Source organism: Anopheles coluzzii, chromosome 3 (assembly GCF_943734685.1).
Source record: "Anopheles coluzzii chromosome 3, AcolN3, whole genome shotgun sequence".
Taxonomy (NCBI): Eukaryota; Metazoa; Arthropoda; class Insecta; order Diptera; family Culicidae; genus Anopheles; species Anopheles coluzzii.
In genome coordinates this window covers 2,079,164-2,095,310 of record NC_064671.1, presented here as the reverse complement: position 1 = coordinate 2,095,310, position 16,147 = coordinate 2,079,164, and the positions used below count along the sequence as shown (strand labels likewise).

The 16,147-nt window shown below is 46.7% G+C and overlaps 1 protein-coding gene across 2 annotated transcripts in view; it reads left to right on the top strand.

Annotated features, from left to right (window-relative positions):
* The window catches only part of LOC120959450 (laminin subunit alpha-1), a 76,306-nt gene that overhangs the window by 14,375 nt on the left and 45,784 nt on the right, over positions 1-16,147 (top strand). For both annotated transcript variants that reach the window (XM_040382836.2, XM_040382837.2), the window contains exons 3-6: positions 2,976-3,162; positions 3,316-3,481; positions 15,244-15,609; positions 15,892-16,116. In XM_040382836.2, the coding sequence (XP_040238770.2) occupies positions 2,976-3,162; positions 3,316-3,481; positions 15,244-15,609; positions 15,892-16,116 (944 nt within the window). The remainder of the gene's footprint in view (positions 1-2,975; positions 3,163-3,315; positions 3,482-15,243; positions 15,610-15,891; positions 16,117-16,147) is intronic.

The following is a 16,147-nucleotide window of genomic DNA, read 5'->3' as shown; positions in this document are numbered from 1 at the left end:
AGGAAATTCGATTGTTGCGTTTTAATATGTGCGTTACCGCCCTCGCGAAGGTTGCGCTTCGGAAGCCACATGGCTATGCAGGCGAAAAGTAAACATACGGGTGCGTGGGAAGCATTTGTTAATCGTTCGTGTGCTACGAGGTTGTGCTGGGTGGTGTACCATAATTGAAGCTGTTTCAACATATTAAGCGATTTTTGGAAGGGAATTAAAAATGTCATAATTAGCTCCGGGGGGAGGATTTGATGAGACAAAGAAACGATTTTATTCAACCCTGAATGGCTGCTTAAAAGCAAAGACAATCCTTTGAATATTCCCTCCGACGAATCCGATGGTAAACATCGTCAATGCACCGCGCATTATTAGCTAAATACACCTGTTTAACCAACTCACTTAAGTAACCAGGGCTGGGGAGGGTGCCCTCTCATAATGCTCATAAAAACGTGTTAATTGAATAAACGACAATGCATGGCACGTACGCGACGGCTTCATCGCACTCCATCGGTGCATCGGGGAAAAAACAGTGTGCTTGCCGCACGGGAGAATGAATTTCTGTGCTTTGTCGGAATGTGTACGGCAGCCTCGCAGCAGAGGGCCAGAGGGCATGCGGGAGAGTCGACAAAACAGCATCAATAAATCATTTCGAAAACAAGAGCCATTTATGTTGGCGCTTGCCCACCCATTGGAGCTATCGGGATATCTCTATCGCTGCCATCTTATCCCGGTTTAGCTTCCAGAATGGAAAAAGGTGCTTTTAGAGGAGAAATCATAGAAAACAAAGCGAAAATGCTACGAGGAAGCCGCTGAAAGTCATTAATTTTGCCGCAGTCGTCGTGGTCGTCGGCGTAGTCATCGTCTTCATCGTGTGCTGCACATATGTACATTTATTCATAGAGAAGCGGCGCGCTCGTTTATTGCCCCCTGAGACTGAGGTGCATTAGGGTTAGGGTGGCAAAGGTGTACACCCCTCCCGGTAACCCGCAAAATAAAGACATCTTCAACCTGCTTTAAACATTGTGTAGGGCCACGGCCTAACGGTAAGGGCACTGCAGAGAGCGTTAGACGACGAAGCTGTGCACGATCCTGGCGCGAGCGAGCCAGCGAACCATCGCCAACACTAAATCAATATTAAATTTTCATAATGCAGCATGTCGCGCCATCTGTTTGGAGCTGTGCCGCCGGGAGCCCATAGCTACCCTTGCTCCCCTTCTGCCCCAGCAGGGCCAATTCGTGGAGTGCTTGTGTCTTTAATTATGAAATATTGCCTAATTGATAAAACTGTAAGGCGAAGAATGTTCCCGCGCGCGCAACTGTGCATTCACGTGCTGGGGAGCTCATGCTGGGGGAGAAAGACACAAACGATGCTTTCGGCAGTGCGGGGAGTGTGGGGAGAAAAATGTGGATAGAAACCACAACATCCCTTGCAGATTGGCTGCAAGGATGAATATTGTATATGGCGTGCAACAAGTGGCTTTGCCAAAGTTCGTGCTTCTTGCGAGACGGCGAATGTATTTTGGATGCCATTTTTGGTCAGCTCAACGATGACGATGTTCCAATCAGGCCACAGGTATTTGTGGCCTGAGGATCGCGGCTGGTGGAGTTGTTGAAAGTTTGCAAAACGATCACAAAGAAATCTTGAAATAAGCATTGATTTATCTGTTTTTGCAATAAATATGAACCTCAAAGGCATTGAAATTCCTTTCAATGCACAAGACTTTAAAAGATCGTTCTCTCGCGTTCCAAATACAATTCAACAAACACAAATGCCTTCTCTTCTCGCTTGAACAGTCAAAGGATTAACGTCTTAATTTACGCTGTTTTTTTCTGGAACTTCAACACACACACACACATCACTCCGCTAGCTGCACGGGGTGGTCGTTCTTCGTCTTTGGTCATTATGCTTCTTTACCCCAGACCAACTCACATACCATCAATCTATTTCCATACGGCCGTTACTATTATTACCACCGTTGTTTATTTCATTCCTGCAGCATCTCTTCTTTTCTCTTTGGTTGTAAAAAGGCTTGAAATGCACTGCAACAGAGTCAAATTCTGACCATGCGTCTTATAAATCTGACACACACCACACACCGTCCAAAGGGGTAAGCGCAATTGCATCAATCTTCCCCGGCCAGGAAACGACAGAACCGGCAAAAGAAAGTGATAAATGTATCGATTAAGTTTTACTGCCAAATGAGTGCTCATAATTTTCGGCACACAACAAACAGACACCACACAATCGAACATCTCAGTACTCAGCCTCCATTACGAGCCGTCGTAAACTTGCCAGCTAAGCAAGCACCCCAATCGACGATGAAGATGGACGACGCACTCACGGTCGTACTGGGTTTCGGTGAAGTGGTGAAGTTGTCACCTCGCCGCACTGATCGAGAACTTATGCACCGTGAGAAATTCCAGCACTAAATGGGTGACATGACATCGTTAAAGCAAGGCCACCGCTTGTACTTTTGGGGTCGCTTGACGATCTTGTTTGTTTTTGTGATGTTATGGGGCAGCCCCGAACATTGAGTGTGGGCTGCGATGAGACGGGTTTGTTCTGGATTTCCGGGGCCCAATTTTTACGACCTTTCTTAGCTGACAAATGTAATGGCATCTCGAGCGTGTGTGTGTGTGTGTGTGTGTGCGTGTTGCTATGTGAAGAAGAGTTTCAAACACGCAGGATATATTTTTGGAACGATTATTGCTTCCCGGGCAGCTACGCGGGGAAGCTACCACGAGCAAGAACATGGGGCGCGGGGAAATTATTACTCTTGAGTGATGGTATGGCGTGCGCTCTTTCATCTTTCCATGAGACACCGTAACCGCCTGTACGCGCGCCTGTGTATGTGTGTTTGTTTGTGATTAACTCAACCGTTTGGCAGCATCGTTTTAATTATATTTTCAGTTTCCAAAAACTGTGCGAGGTGTTTCGTGCCGCTTCTTACACCGTGCATTCTGTTTGTTTCGTATCTTTGCAGAGCTAAAATTACTTTCCGGCCTGACGGTGTCGTCCGCGACCACAGACTACGAGCAGCAGCTACCGAAGGCGTCCGGTTTATGGCCATCATTTTTTAATGTAGCCCTCCGGGCGACAATCTCCGTGAACGCGACCTGTGGCCAGACGGGCCGCGAGGAGTACTGCCGACTGGCGGAGGGCGCTGGACGGTAAGAATACCTCACCTTAACAGGCTCACAATGCTAGAATTTGCGCTTCGCCGGCACCTCAGTTGGGGAATGCTGTGTTATGGGATGTTATGTTTAAATTATTAATTTCGGTATGTTTCTGGCCGTGCTTCTTCTCCAACATTCTCCAAGCAGCTCGCGCGGTTCCCAGTGCGGCATCTGCGATGCCAACAATCCCGACCCGGAGAAGCGGCATCCGATCACGAACATTGTCGACGGGACGAACAGCTGGTGGCAGAGCCCGACGTTGCAGAAAGGCGCTAAAAATGATCGCGTGACGATCAATCTCGATCTCGGACAGGTAAGTGTACGCTGGCTTTGGCTGGATTTGTGGCCGTGGTGTTGCGAAGATTCCGTGCGAAGATGCGCACAAATGTTCCACGGAAACGATCACGATTCGGCAGGTTCGGGATTCGCTTTGATGTGGTCCAGAGTGGGGCAGTTGGGGCTGAGCAGACGAAGAAAGAGAAGTTGCCATTACTTGGCAGAACGTTTGGAGTTGTTGCTTAACCTTTGTTGCCCGATGGGAAGTGTCAAATTGGTTAGTATTATTTTGACAGATTGAGGTACGAAGAGCGATCGAAGGTTAATTGGAGGGGAAAGACTAGGGAAAGATGTGCCTGTTGCGTTGTAAGAGTTTGAAAGAAGAATTTAAAGATGTTTGTGTCAAGGTTAGGTTAGAATGTTTTGTAAAATGTTTAAACCCTCCACTCCAACACATTTTGTTACACCTCACATGCATACATCAAGCATTGTTTATCTTGTTGGATACTTCTATCGCTTTCCATCAGTGCTCGAAGGAGTCGTTCTTCGCTCCATACCCTCTTAGCCAATCGTATCTCCATCTGAGATGCTGAGCATCACCTTCCAAGAACTTGTCGCAGAACGAATGTTGAGACGTGTCTGCCGTGTTCAGCTTAGAGCTGCGATGCATTTTCAGATGGCTCCACAGTCTCGTGCATCTGTTTCTAATCTCTCCCAACACCGCTGTGCGGCACACAGATCGATCTGTTTATGCTAACCACCGCCACTTCCTTTCCCGTCTCTACATCACCCTGTCCCGCTGTCTGTGTCCAAATGCATCCGTTTGAAGCGAGATCTGGTCTACATGTTTTGAAATCACACACATCTACCGGCTCCGGCCGCTCTTCCAGACGCATCTTCTGATCGTGCAGCATCACGCGCACGAGTCTGGTGTGATGTCGGCTCAGGCGGGACGACTTCTCCAGTGCAGTGTAGACACACCAACATCGTGCGTGAGGGAAGACCGGGAAGACCGGGAACCTCCTAGCGAAGGTGTCGATTTGATTTGAATACAAATTATGACTCCTGGGTAGCAGCAGTGCGAGGGCTTAACTGTGGTGTCTAACTGTGTGGTAGCGAATGCCTTGGGGATTATCCGTTCCGTCAGGCGCACATCAACTGCCGTCATCAAATTAGTGTCGAAGATATTCGGTGTGGGTAATGCGGGCTTTATCACACGGAATTACATTGGCCTTTGGCTGTGATAGACTGTGACAGCTTTAGGGGGACTCCTGTCAACGCAACTGTCAGAGCCACAGTGTCACATGTCAGAAATAATAGACGTTGTGTGCCATTGGAATGGGACATCGTTTTATTATCGGTTGAGACAGGAATTTTAATTTGATTTTTTTAGGGGAGAAAGATGCCTAGTATCGACATTGCTTTTTCATATTTTTGTATTTGATGTAGCTACAGCTATATTGGAAGATCTTCAAGAATACAAAAGCTTGGGCGTAGAAAGAAAACTGTTGCTGTTTCGGTAACATTTGCTCAATTCTTATTTAATGCTTCCTTTCGGCTCGCTTTCAAGAAACATTTTTATCACGCAATTTAAATTCGTTTACAATCTTCCGATCCATTCTACAATCGATGTTTTAACACATCCTTACTTGGTATGCAAAAGCACAAACTCTGGTAGCAATCATTAACCAGCCGTCGGAGGTGTTCCCCGAGGAACTGTCCCGAGCGTTGATAATTAAATTAATTCCCACCTCACGTTTGATCGCACGAAAGTGCCTCTCCCTCACACGCACACGCACACATGTGTACAACTCCAAAAAGGCATCGAGCCCTTCACTCTCATTATCGATGCTGCACTTATTTATGAGCGGCACTCCATATTCGTATCCCGGCATCTTCGCTCCGGAATGCACAGGTACACATCGGGCGAGCCAAGCTCATCCCTGAAAGCCACACAAAACACAAAGCCACAGATGTGTCTCGCAATGCACTCTCATGCAGCTCCGGGTTTTGGAACCACTTTCCTGGTCGTTAGGCAGCTGAAAAATGGGTGTGCAATTAATCTCCCGCCAAAATGGAAGGGCTTTTTGGAGATTGCTCGTGTAAAGTGCTTTTAAATTTGCTCTTCCCCCGGTCCAAGCCCAAGATTGTGTCCTGCAGTGCCCCCTCGATCGTTGTGCTTATCGATCGTCGAACCTTTTTGCCCTGGTTGGAAAGGTTCTGAGCATTGGGCTCACTCCAAAAAGTGCCGCAGATCGGACACACATTTCCAAATCTGAACTGCATTATCGATCGAGAAGAGGAAACCGTCGTTGCGATTGGAAATGCGATCGCCGGTCGGTAGGATGTTTTATTTATGTGCGAGTGACTGCTTGGGTCGAGTGTAATTTCATTAGTCAAAAAAAAGAAGTATAAAAAGATCGATTGCGGCAGCGATGAGGCAAGAGCCGGCGAAGGGTTTGGTTTAACGATGTGAGAATTGGTGTTCAATATAACCTTTATAGGTAGGAAACGATGCAGTTTAAGAGGACGCGATTGCAGTTCATGTGTCAAATCCCTCATTAGCCTTTGAAGTCGTTTGTAGGCCTTTGAAAAGTAAAGCAACAGTGTGAGAACATACAGTTTTCAGTGTAAGATTTTCAAAGAAAACTGCTAATAAATTCAGCCCATGCTGCATAGAAAACCGTTCTACAGTCGCTTTATGGCTCTGGACCCTTTCATCGTCTATCCATTTAAGGCCGGGCTGGTCTGGTCGGGAAACGACTTCAAAACGCCGCCCGGTACCGATCAATTGCGATCGTAACAAGAGCACACAGCACGTACAATATTCATTGTCCGCCTGTTATCGCACTGACGGACGGACTGATCCGATCATAGCACCGGGGCCGGGAGAAGATCAACCACGTTCTAAGATGCTCCGTTTAGGTGTACCCCGGAGCGGTCAAGAATTCCGTTTTCGGCAAACCAACCCAGGTCCCGGGCGGTGCCGATGTAGATCGAATCGAAACACCTCCCCGGGCCCACCAAACACGAACACGGGAGAATAACTGCAAAAGCGCAGTAATTGGAAGTGGACACAATGCTATCAACCTGTTTTCGGTGTGCTAGGATATGGGCATGCGGTGGTTGGATGGCTGACTGGACCCGCCGGACTTAGACCTGACGCCTGTCTCGGCGGGTCGGCCCGCTCCCGAAAGCAATTGCTCGGAAAACCGCCACCAAACAACCAAGACTTCCCATCCCCAACCGAGTTTTTCCGAGCACATTCACCGCTCCCCAATCAGTTTACCCTTTTTTATATGGCACGCTTGCCATATTTAGCTTGTCGTAGGTCCGGGAAAGGGAAAAAGAATGTTTTAATGAGTGTGAATCGTCCGACTCGTGTGTGTGTGTGTGATGTTCCTGTTTCTTCCCTTTTTTTTCGGGCAAGGGATCGTGGGTGGAAGTACCAAAGGGAGGAAGTAAAAAAACAGTAAACCTCCTTTCTTGTTGCCTTTTTTTTCTCGCTCTCTTTTATTTCTCGTGATCTGTTAGCTGCAGCCAGCACATCAGCCAAAACGGGAAGCATTGCCGTTGACCAACGTGCAGGACACGTTCGGTACGGTTTTAAAGCGTGCTGGACACCAACAACAAAAAAACGATCCAATTTGATTGCGCATGCGTCTTGGTGAGCTTGTGAAAGGGGTTCCGATGGGATTGCATGTTGATATCTAAACGAGAGGAGGTTGTCGTTAACTGTCGTTCTCGCCGGCTGAATGCCTACCAGGGACACCTGCATTTGTGGGCTGGGTGATTGGAATTTGGAAAGTACTTTTGTGAGCCTAATTGAGGTGGAATTGCGTGACAGAAATGCATAAAAATGGAATTGTCATAATTTCTTCATTGCACAAACATGGAGCGGTTGGCTATTTGGTTGTAATATATTCCGTATGTGTGTGTTTTCCTGCTAACATGTGATACGTTTTTCTTAATGCTATAAATATATCCATTTGATCTGATAATTTCATCGAATGCTGCCGCAAAACTATCAAATATCACTATAAAACCCATCACTGTTGCGTCACACTTTCTATCGAGGGGAAAATCTCGCCTACGGAATGAGGGACTGCTTAATGCGACTCGAAAAAATGGGGCTAAATTCATGAGACACAAAAACTCAACCGCTTTAGGGCCCTTCACTCGCTTGGAAGGGTGAAGGTTGCATGTTTCCGGTAGCTAATCTAGGCCTGCAGCTGTTTCGGATTCACTTTAGTGAAGTAGGTTTGGCATTTTTTGTTTGCGTTCGCTACGCTTTTATACCATTCCGTTGCAATAGGGCTGAAGGGCTACAGCTGAAAGCTTAGCACAGTCTGACAACTTGTAAGTAGTAACCCCGAGGCAGTCATTTCCATTACAGAGAGACAGTTTTGTTTGGAACGCTCCCTTTGGTATATTTCGACCGATTAGCTTTTGGTTAGTTTCACTATCACTGACCTAGTAAACGATAGTGAGAAAAGGGTGTTAGCATCGGTGGAGATGAAATGGATATCTCATGTCAGGAAAAAAACGCACTTCAGGGACCACCAAGCAAGAGTAGGATACAAAGTACGATCAGCTTACTTTTTTGAGACGTTTTTCAAGAAAAATAATGTAAAAGCACCAATAAGAGTCTTCACATTTTCGAAAAAACCTTCTCGCCCATAAAGCTTTTAAATCCGCAAAGATGCTTTGGTAGTCTCGAAGCGGCTTTATTTGTCTTTCCCTCACCGAGTAGTTTGTAAACACACTTCTGGTTTATGAACCGACACGCTGGCAGAACCGCAGAACGATGCGGTAGTTCGATTTCGGTGCGCTTGAAACATGATCACCATCACAGCTTGTTCTTCATGTGTGAGCTGGAGGCCAGGAACGGGAACAACAATTTGCTCTGCTGCTTCCTCTCTACCCCTAACTGTGCCTGAGAAATGCCCTCCAGCGGCAAGAACGGCAAGGATATGTTGAAGATATTATTTGTACAACTCTACAACCATTTTTAACCGTCAAAGCGACTGTTTAGAATGTTTTTGTGCATGTTTATTTTAATCAAGATGCGGTAGAACTGAGTAAGCGATGCACAACCCCTGCATGGTGAAGTGTTTGTTTGTGTTTTGTTTAAATAATGACTCTCTGCAAGCATGAGCTACTTCCTTTCCTTTTGCTATTAATTCCTCCTCAACCAATGTTAATTTTGAACCAAAAACAATCACCTTCGACGTGTCTCTTGTTGTCTTGGAATAAAATGCAAATTACCCCAGACACGCGTACGCCAAATTTGATACTACAAATTGGATCCTCTCGAAGCAATTCGCCGGAAAAAGGTCAACTCCCGTCGATATCGTGTGGGAGAATCGGCTGCGTATGCGGGACACAGTCCCAATGGGGTGCAGCTTTTAAGAGTCAAATTACGACCCCAAGCCAACCGGCAGCCGGGGCAATCGAACGACAGTTTTCGATTAAATGAATCCGTACGCGAACGGGCGATGCTCACTGGAAGCACTCACTTAACTGAATCGTATTTTATGAGCCTTGATTGTAGGTTGGGTTTGTTTTTTATTTCGTTGCGCTGTTGCTGAAGGCGAACCGGGCCAAATTAAGATATTACCGCATAATGTCTCCACATGATCGCACGGTTGGTTGGCGACGCCGGAACGAAATGATGGGCTCAAGTTGCACGGCAATTGACGGAATTATCGGACGCATTCGGAACTCAGAAAGCTTTTAACCTTTTTTTGTGTGCTGTTCGTGCTGCTCGTACTGGTTTGGACGCCCAAGGGTGGGTAAAGGTAAACATTAATTGAATTATCGTTCCATCACTTTGGCTACTTTTGAGAAATTATCTCAACCATCTGTGAGCAGAGCACAGATTGCACAAGCGATAATGTTGTTAAAACTATAACCACAGGAGATCTTCATTAATCATGAATCATAACAAGTGCTCAGCAGTATTGAACAAACTGTCCCTTTTTGAAGCTGTGCAGAAAACCAACCCAAACGATCGTGTCGACGCCTTTGGCTTGCTGAACACCAATCGCTCCCCCTGCTAGCTGGCAGTTACATTAATCACGACAATACCTGGGAGGTAGCTCGAGCTTCGACAGCGACGGTAAATAATCGATGAACATCGGAACAGCTGGTTGCTACAAGCGCTGCCGGTTCTTGTTGATCGTTGTCGTTGTGTGTTTGCCCTCCAGCAGCATGTCTCATTTCTCCCTTCTCGACCGATTGTCATCACGGGTTTGGGGTGTATGTTTTACCACATCCTTTTTGTCATTAATTAATACCACATTCAGCAAGCTTTTCCTTTGCTTATTTTCCATGGTCGGATGGGTTTAGGCAACGGGACAATCGAGGATCGTGTCGAACATTTTTCATCTTATCGCACAGACCGATCTTGATCGGATCCGATCGAACGTTTTAGTGGGCAGAGAAAGACGCGATCTTTCACGGTGGTTTTCCTTAACGTGGGTTTTTGGTATTTTGAGCTGATTAGTATCGATTGTGCATCGATATGTCATAGAAAACATTAAGTAAAGGTCTCCAATATTTATGATGATTGTAAAATTAGTTAAATATGTGAGCATTAGCTGATTAACCTGCAGAGCTTTCAATTATGGTTTTTATTATATTTGTGCATTTTCTTTACGACTTGTATTAAAGCCTTATCCTATCTCAATACCCTCAATTTGAAGTCAATCTACCATTTTGCTTGCATAATGCAAAAGTGCATGTTCGACTCGTGCATAAAAATTTGCTCCAATCGAAAGCCAATCGCTATCAAAACGTGCAACATTCAACATACACACCTGCTGCAGGACACTAAGCTGACGGCAATAATCGATTTACAACGCTTTAACGCTCCCAACATCTTAATATCTATCCCTGATACACGACTCTCGGTGCCACCGATTGGAAAGCGAACCCACACCACACTCGAACACCGATCGTACGCCGATGGATGCATCGGTTAAGCTGCGATAAAACGTGTTGAAATAATTCGCAACTTTGCCCGCTAATCATGGGCTTGGTGGAGTTGGGATACCATGCCGGCACGTACAAAACCGGCTCATTAGTGAACGCCGCTGGACGTCACTAATGTCCAGCGTGTATACCGCTCGAACACTTTGCCCGTTCGCACGATCACACCCGCCGGGAGCATGCAAAACGAGTGGCAATTGAATTAAATCAAAACTGTGCGCACTGTGCAACTGTGCTGTTGTAGCTTTGAGATGGATACACATATTCGAATGTAACCCAGCCGATAGGTGGGGCTGCCTCGGACAAAGTAGATGAAAGGTACAAACGAAATGGAAGAGAGAGAAAAAAACGACCATGGCACTTGCCAACGTAAGCAGAAGTGTCTTGCTGTGGTGTGAGTTCATTTTCTCTCCCGGGCGTATTTATTTACATAGTCGATCAGCGCCATTCAAGCGCACGGGGACCACCTTCGGGGTGGTGGCACAAGAAAGAGATGCTTCTATCTCACCCGATCCGAGGGTTTCAGGTGCATTCAGAGCGGATCCGGCATGCAAAAGGGTGGCCTTCCTTGACGTTCTTCCTGCCGTGTTGTGTTGTGCTGGCCCGGGCTGGTATGGGCTCTTCGAATGCCATTACGCTTATTGTGGTTATTAATATTGCTCCTCTCGAATGAGGAAATGTTTGGAGAGATGATATTTATATTTCTGCAGCTCTGTGTGGTCGGGGTGATGGCACGCATGCCTCGACGCTGCATTAGAAGGGCGATAGCACAACCGTTAGAGACACCCGAATGGAAACTCGTTTGAAGCGACCGGGTAATGACACTGACCGCTTCCAAAACCGACGCTTGTTGCAGTGGAAAAAGGGTGCATTCTTTGAATTTGAATAATAATGACCACAATTATTCGGCAACCCTGTTCAATCATGAGTGAGCTATTGGAGAGCTTCCGAGCCTGCCGGGCTGCGTTGGGAGCTTAAAATGATGGACTTTTAGAAACAATTTCTAGATATTGTTAGCATAACTCTCGTGTAAATACTTTCCAATGAAAATAAACAGTCATAATGACTTCTCGTTTTCTATTTCAAAATAAGGTTAGGGTCACATTGCAACAACTCAATCAATTCTGACCATGAGCAATACTGAATTTAGTACGGTTTCTTTAGTAAGAGTGGATTCAGGTATCGATTTTTGAAAGATTTTTACCCACATTCTTTCCCAAATGTTTGTCAATATTTGATTGTTTGAAAACTATGCTCCTTCAAACACACACACACACACGCACAGCTAAAACCGCGGTTCTGTGGGTATCAATGCCAACGTCTGGCATGTGGCGCTTGAATTGTCTGCGTTGGAATGTCCATGCCCAGACACTGTTCTACATACCTCGGAGGGATCGTAATGTTTTGTTGATTTTAACGGTTAGTGCAGTTGTTGAATGAATTCGTTCAAACAAGCAGCGCCGGGGGTTCGTTGGGACAACACCCGTACTGAGTCATCCTCATCCAATTGCATCCAGAATAATTTGGTGCGACGGATGTTGCTGGTGCCCATGCACTATGGGTCGTTTCTTGATTGTTTAACTGTTTTCGGTTCCTTTCCGAAAAAAGTGTTTGCACTTTTCATAAAAACACCCATAAATGGCGGCAATTTTTGACAACAAAAAAAAGCTCCAAACGCAACTCGCGCTCATGTTTATTGTTTCGTCAAATTTGTTCAAGCTGCAAACGGTTGGGCCTACAGACAGCAACAGAGAAGAAAGAAGGCAAAAGCTCTTGAAATTTGAAAGCTTTTCTTAGGGCAACATCCGCAAACTCGGCTGCATTGTGCTTCGCTTTGTAGCTCGATTAGGTAGCAAAGGGAGTGAAGAGGAATAAAAAAAAGCACCACCTCACTGCAAAGCCATTTCAACAGTGTTTAAAGTATCGTTTGTTAAAAGATTAACATTTGATGAATGGCCATTAGCCTGCCCGTTGGGGATGGGCAGCAGACGGCAACGGCTAACAATTTTAAATCGCTTCCACTGGGTGTTTACGCAAAGGGATGCCCATTTTGAGCATCAATCAGGACCATTTACACTTTGGCCCCTTTGGCCGCTGGGGCGTAGAGAGGAGTCTTCCGATTGTTTGGGGTCGTAAGCTTCTGTCATTGCGTTTCAATTGTGTCGCGTTTGTGACCTACTTTTTGAGCGGATTTCTTTACCTTCGGCTGGGGTATGTCCCCACCAGAGCTCCAGGAAAAAAAGAGTAAAGAAAAGGAAGAAAACATCTTCATCGAGGTGAAATGTAATGCGGTAGGAAACTCGTTAAGATTATCGAGGTTCGTCACCGCCCCGCTGGTTGAAGTCTTTTGATAGAGCTTCGCGCTGGACAAGGCGCGTCGACTGCACACTCTGCCACGCAAAGGGCAAACACTTCGGACCGGAACTCCTCTTGCCCGCTCGATTGTTTGCAGGGATAAGAGAGATGAGATCTGCGGCTTCTTGGAAAATGTGTTCGATCCGTGCTCGATTTAGCTACGGCCCGATTGATTGGCTCGCTGATGAGGAAGATTGATGGGATTGATGCTACTCATTAATTTAGCGGCGACGAGTGCAATTTTTCGTCATATATCAGAGTTGGTAGATGGCATACCCCGCTACTTTTGCCGCCGGTGTGCGGTGTTCGTAGTCTGCTCTTTAGACTCTCATGATAGAATTTTCAGTCTGATTTTGGTCATGACATTCGCATGTTTGCACGTTCCCCAGTGGAATGTGCCATAAGACGTCAAACAAAACGTAGCCTCCCAGCCGTCCCCCATTAGGCACTGGACATCCTTTTTCGCGCGGACACAAACACTGCTAGCCGCGGGTGTACATCGTCCGGACATGCTGTTCGTCACATTGCTGCGCTGAGTAATGTGGCTGGTATGTTCTAAAGCCTTTCCATTCCCTCACATGTTGCGCTCTGCAGCATGATTGTCGCACCGCTTGGCTCGCTTGATTTACACATAATTCTTGACAACGAGGACTCGGAAACACAGGAACACGAACCCTTCATCGTAACGTGCACCGTTCACCGTTGGAGGATATTGACGACGGAATGGATCGGGAATGGTTTGTGGTGTGTACCATTCGGAACAAGACCAGCACACAGCGCCCGCCCTCAACATTGATTCGTCGCGGCGAACTCATAACATAAATGGGCATGTCTGGAGCTGTGTCCGAGTATCGTGCCCGATTTGCTCCAACTTAAGCTCCAAGCTGCTGCTGCTGCTGTGGCTGCCTTCGTTGACGATTTCCAGCCGCGCATTATTCGTACGTGAACTTTTCTCCTTTAAATTGTGACCATAAAAGGGCTAGAAAATAATTGTTTGCTTGCGAGAATGTCACGACTTTTGTGCATCAGCATCCGTTCCATTGGAGCGTGTGTGATTGTGTTTCTGCGAGTGTGTCTGTTTGCTGAGTGCGCTGCAGATTGCGATCCCGAGCGCTCTCTCGAGGGACAGGTCTGCTAGATAGGATGAAAAACGCTCCGACTTGTTTGCTCCCTCTTTAGTGTCCTTTGCCTTTGAGCGATTGCTCGGTACAGCGCCGGCTTTCCTCAGGGCGCCCCACCGGAGGCTCAGCATTATGATTGAGCTAATTATTTTCAAAATAAAGGCCACCCCAACCCCGCGGAGCACATTTATCTACCGCTCTAGTCAATGGGGGAAGTTTTCTTCTGCTAGGCAATATCGTGCCCACCATCTCGAGCCGGTCTGCTTGGCTAGCTCTGGGAGGAATTGTGGTTGTCCCCTTGTTCCGATACTGCTCCAGATCTCCAGAGCACTTCATGAGCCGATGGCGTCGCGACTCCAAACGGGGCTGGTTTGATTTTGTTTTACAATAATGACCATGTGCCCGTGCACCAAAAATGGAACCGCTGGTGCACCGCGATGCCCGAGACGAATTTCCCCCGTAGCGTCATGAGGGGAGCAGAACGAGCAAATTTGTAGGTTTCACCCCGTGCGCTGTGGGTTTTGTGTGGATCGATCGGTGGACCACCGCGAATGCATCGGTACGCGACGGTTTGCGGAGGATTCGAAGCGCACCTAAGTAGGAAAAGTGTCGTGGGTGTTATTTGTGAGCCAATTAAGTGTTTCCGATCGGTTGGCTGCCTGTTTGGGTAGTGATTACCATAGCTGGAGCAAAGCCTTTGTTGCAAGAAATGATTGGGAGAGTAATTGAACATGATGCCACTCGTACAAATCATGTACTTCTGACAGTTGAGGCGAGGATGTTCTCCAAAATGGAATGATTGGGGGATCGATAATCAATTGGTATTGTCGATCTTAACGAATCTTAATTTTTGTAATAAATCCTCTTTTAAAACATCATTTATTTGCTCATTAACGAAAGAGAAACTATTCGGAGAACATGTTAGTGTTATGTTACATTTTCCCATCATGCGATTGCACACGAATTCCTCGCAAGCTCCCGGGCAAAATTGCAACAGACGACCGCCCGCAAGTCTCTTCCCATACCAAATTAAAATACTTTTCCAATGTTGCAACACGTCGGCGATGCGATGCGGTTGGCGAACGTGCAATCCGGCCTGCCAATTGCTGTTTTATAGTACATTTTTATTGCGCATTGAATTCGCCCGACCTCCCCCATTCGCATGAATGGGATAATTGGAATGCATCTCTGCAAAATCCTTTCGCATTGACTGGTCAACACACAGGCACACGGGTGGTTAAATAGTTTCAGGTGAACGGGTACACGCGGATACAAACGCATTTCAGGCATTTATATTGTTCCGTTCTGTGTTCGCTTTTGTCCTTTCCAGCTGTATCAGATAGTGTTTTTCACGATGCGTGCCGCCATTTCGCCCCTGCCCGCCGCCTGGGTGCTGGAAAAATCGATGGACGGACGGGCGTACGATGCGTGGCAGTACTTTGCGGCCGACGACACCGAGTGCCGGGAGCGGTTCGGGCTGCCCGCGTACACCGCGAACTACATCTTCAAGAGCGACACCGAGGTGATCTGTTCGACACAGTTTTCCTCGCTGGAACCGTTGGAAAATGGGGAAATCAATCTTTCCATCATCAGCGGGCGTCCGAGTGAAATGATCACTTCGCCTGAGCTGCAAAATTTCACCCTAGCGCGATATGTACGGATACGGCTGCTGCGTATGCAATCTGCAGAGGCACAGGTGAGTGAATAAATTTGGGGTTTGTTGATAATAATGAACGAAATAAAGGGCAAAGGGTGTTTTGCTTTCCATGGGCAATACGCTATTTCCCTTTTCATTGCAAACGAGCGGTTTAAAACGAAATGTTTCATGTGCACGAAATCTTTCAGCAGCGTGAAATGTTTCTTTCTATGAACTTCTCTTTTCAATGTACAGCGGATTGCATACTCATAGGAGCACGGCTGTATTCGTTGAAACGTCGATGTAAACACTCATCAACGAACCATTTGTTTATTCTTACAGCGAAGTTTTTACACGATCCGATCATTGCGGATCGGTGGACGATGCTTTTGTTCGGGCCATGCCGGGAAGTGCAAAACCATGGACAACAACATCGACAACGAACCGCAGTGTGAGTGTGTGCATAATACTTGCGGAGCGAATTGCGATCGATGCTGTCCCCTCTACAACCAACGACCGTACCGCATCGGAACTCCGGTCGCAGCGAACAAGTGCGAGAAGTGTGAAGTAGGTAACCGATTGCTTGGTCTCCTTTTGA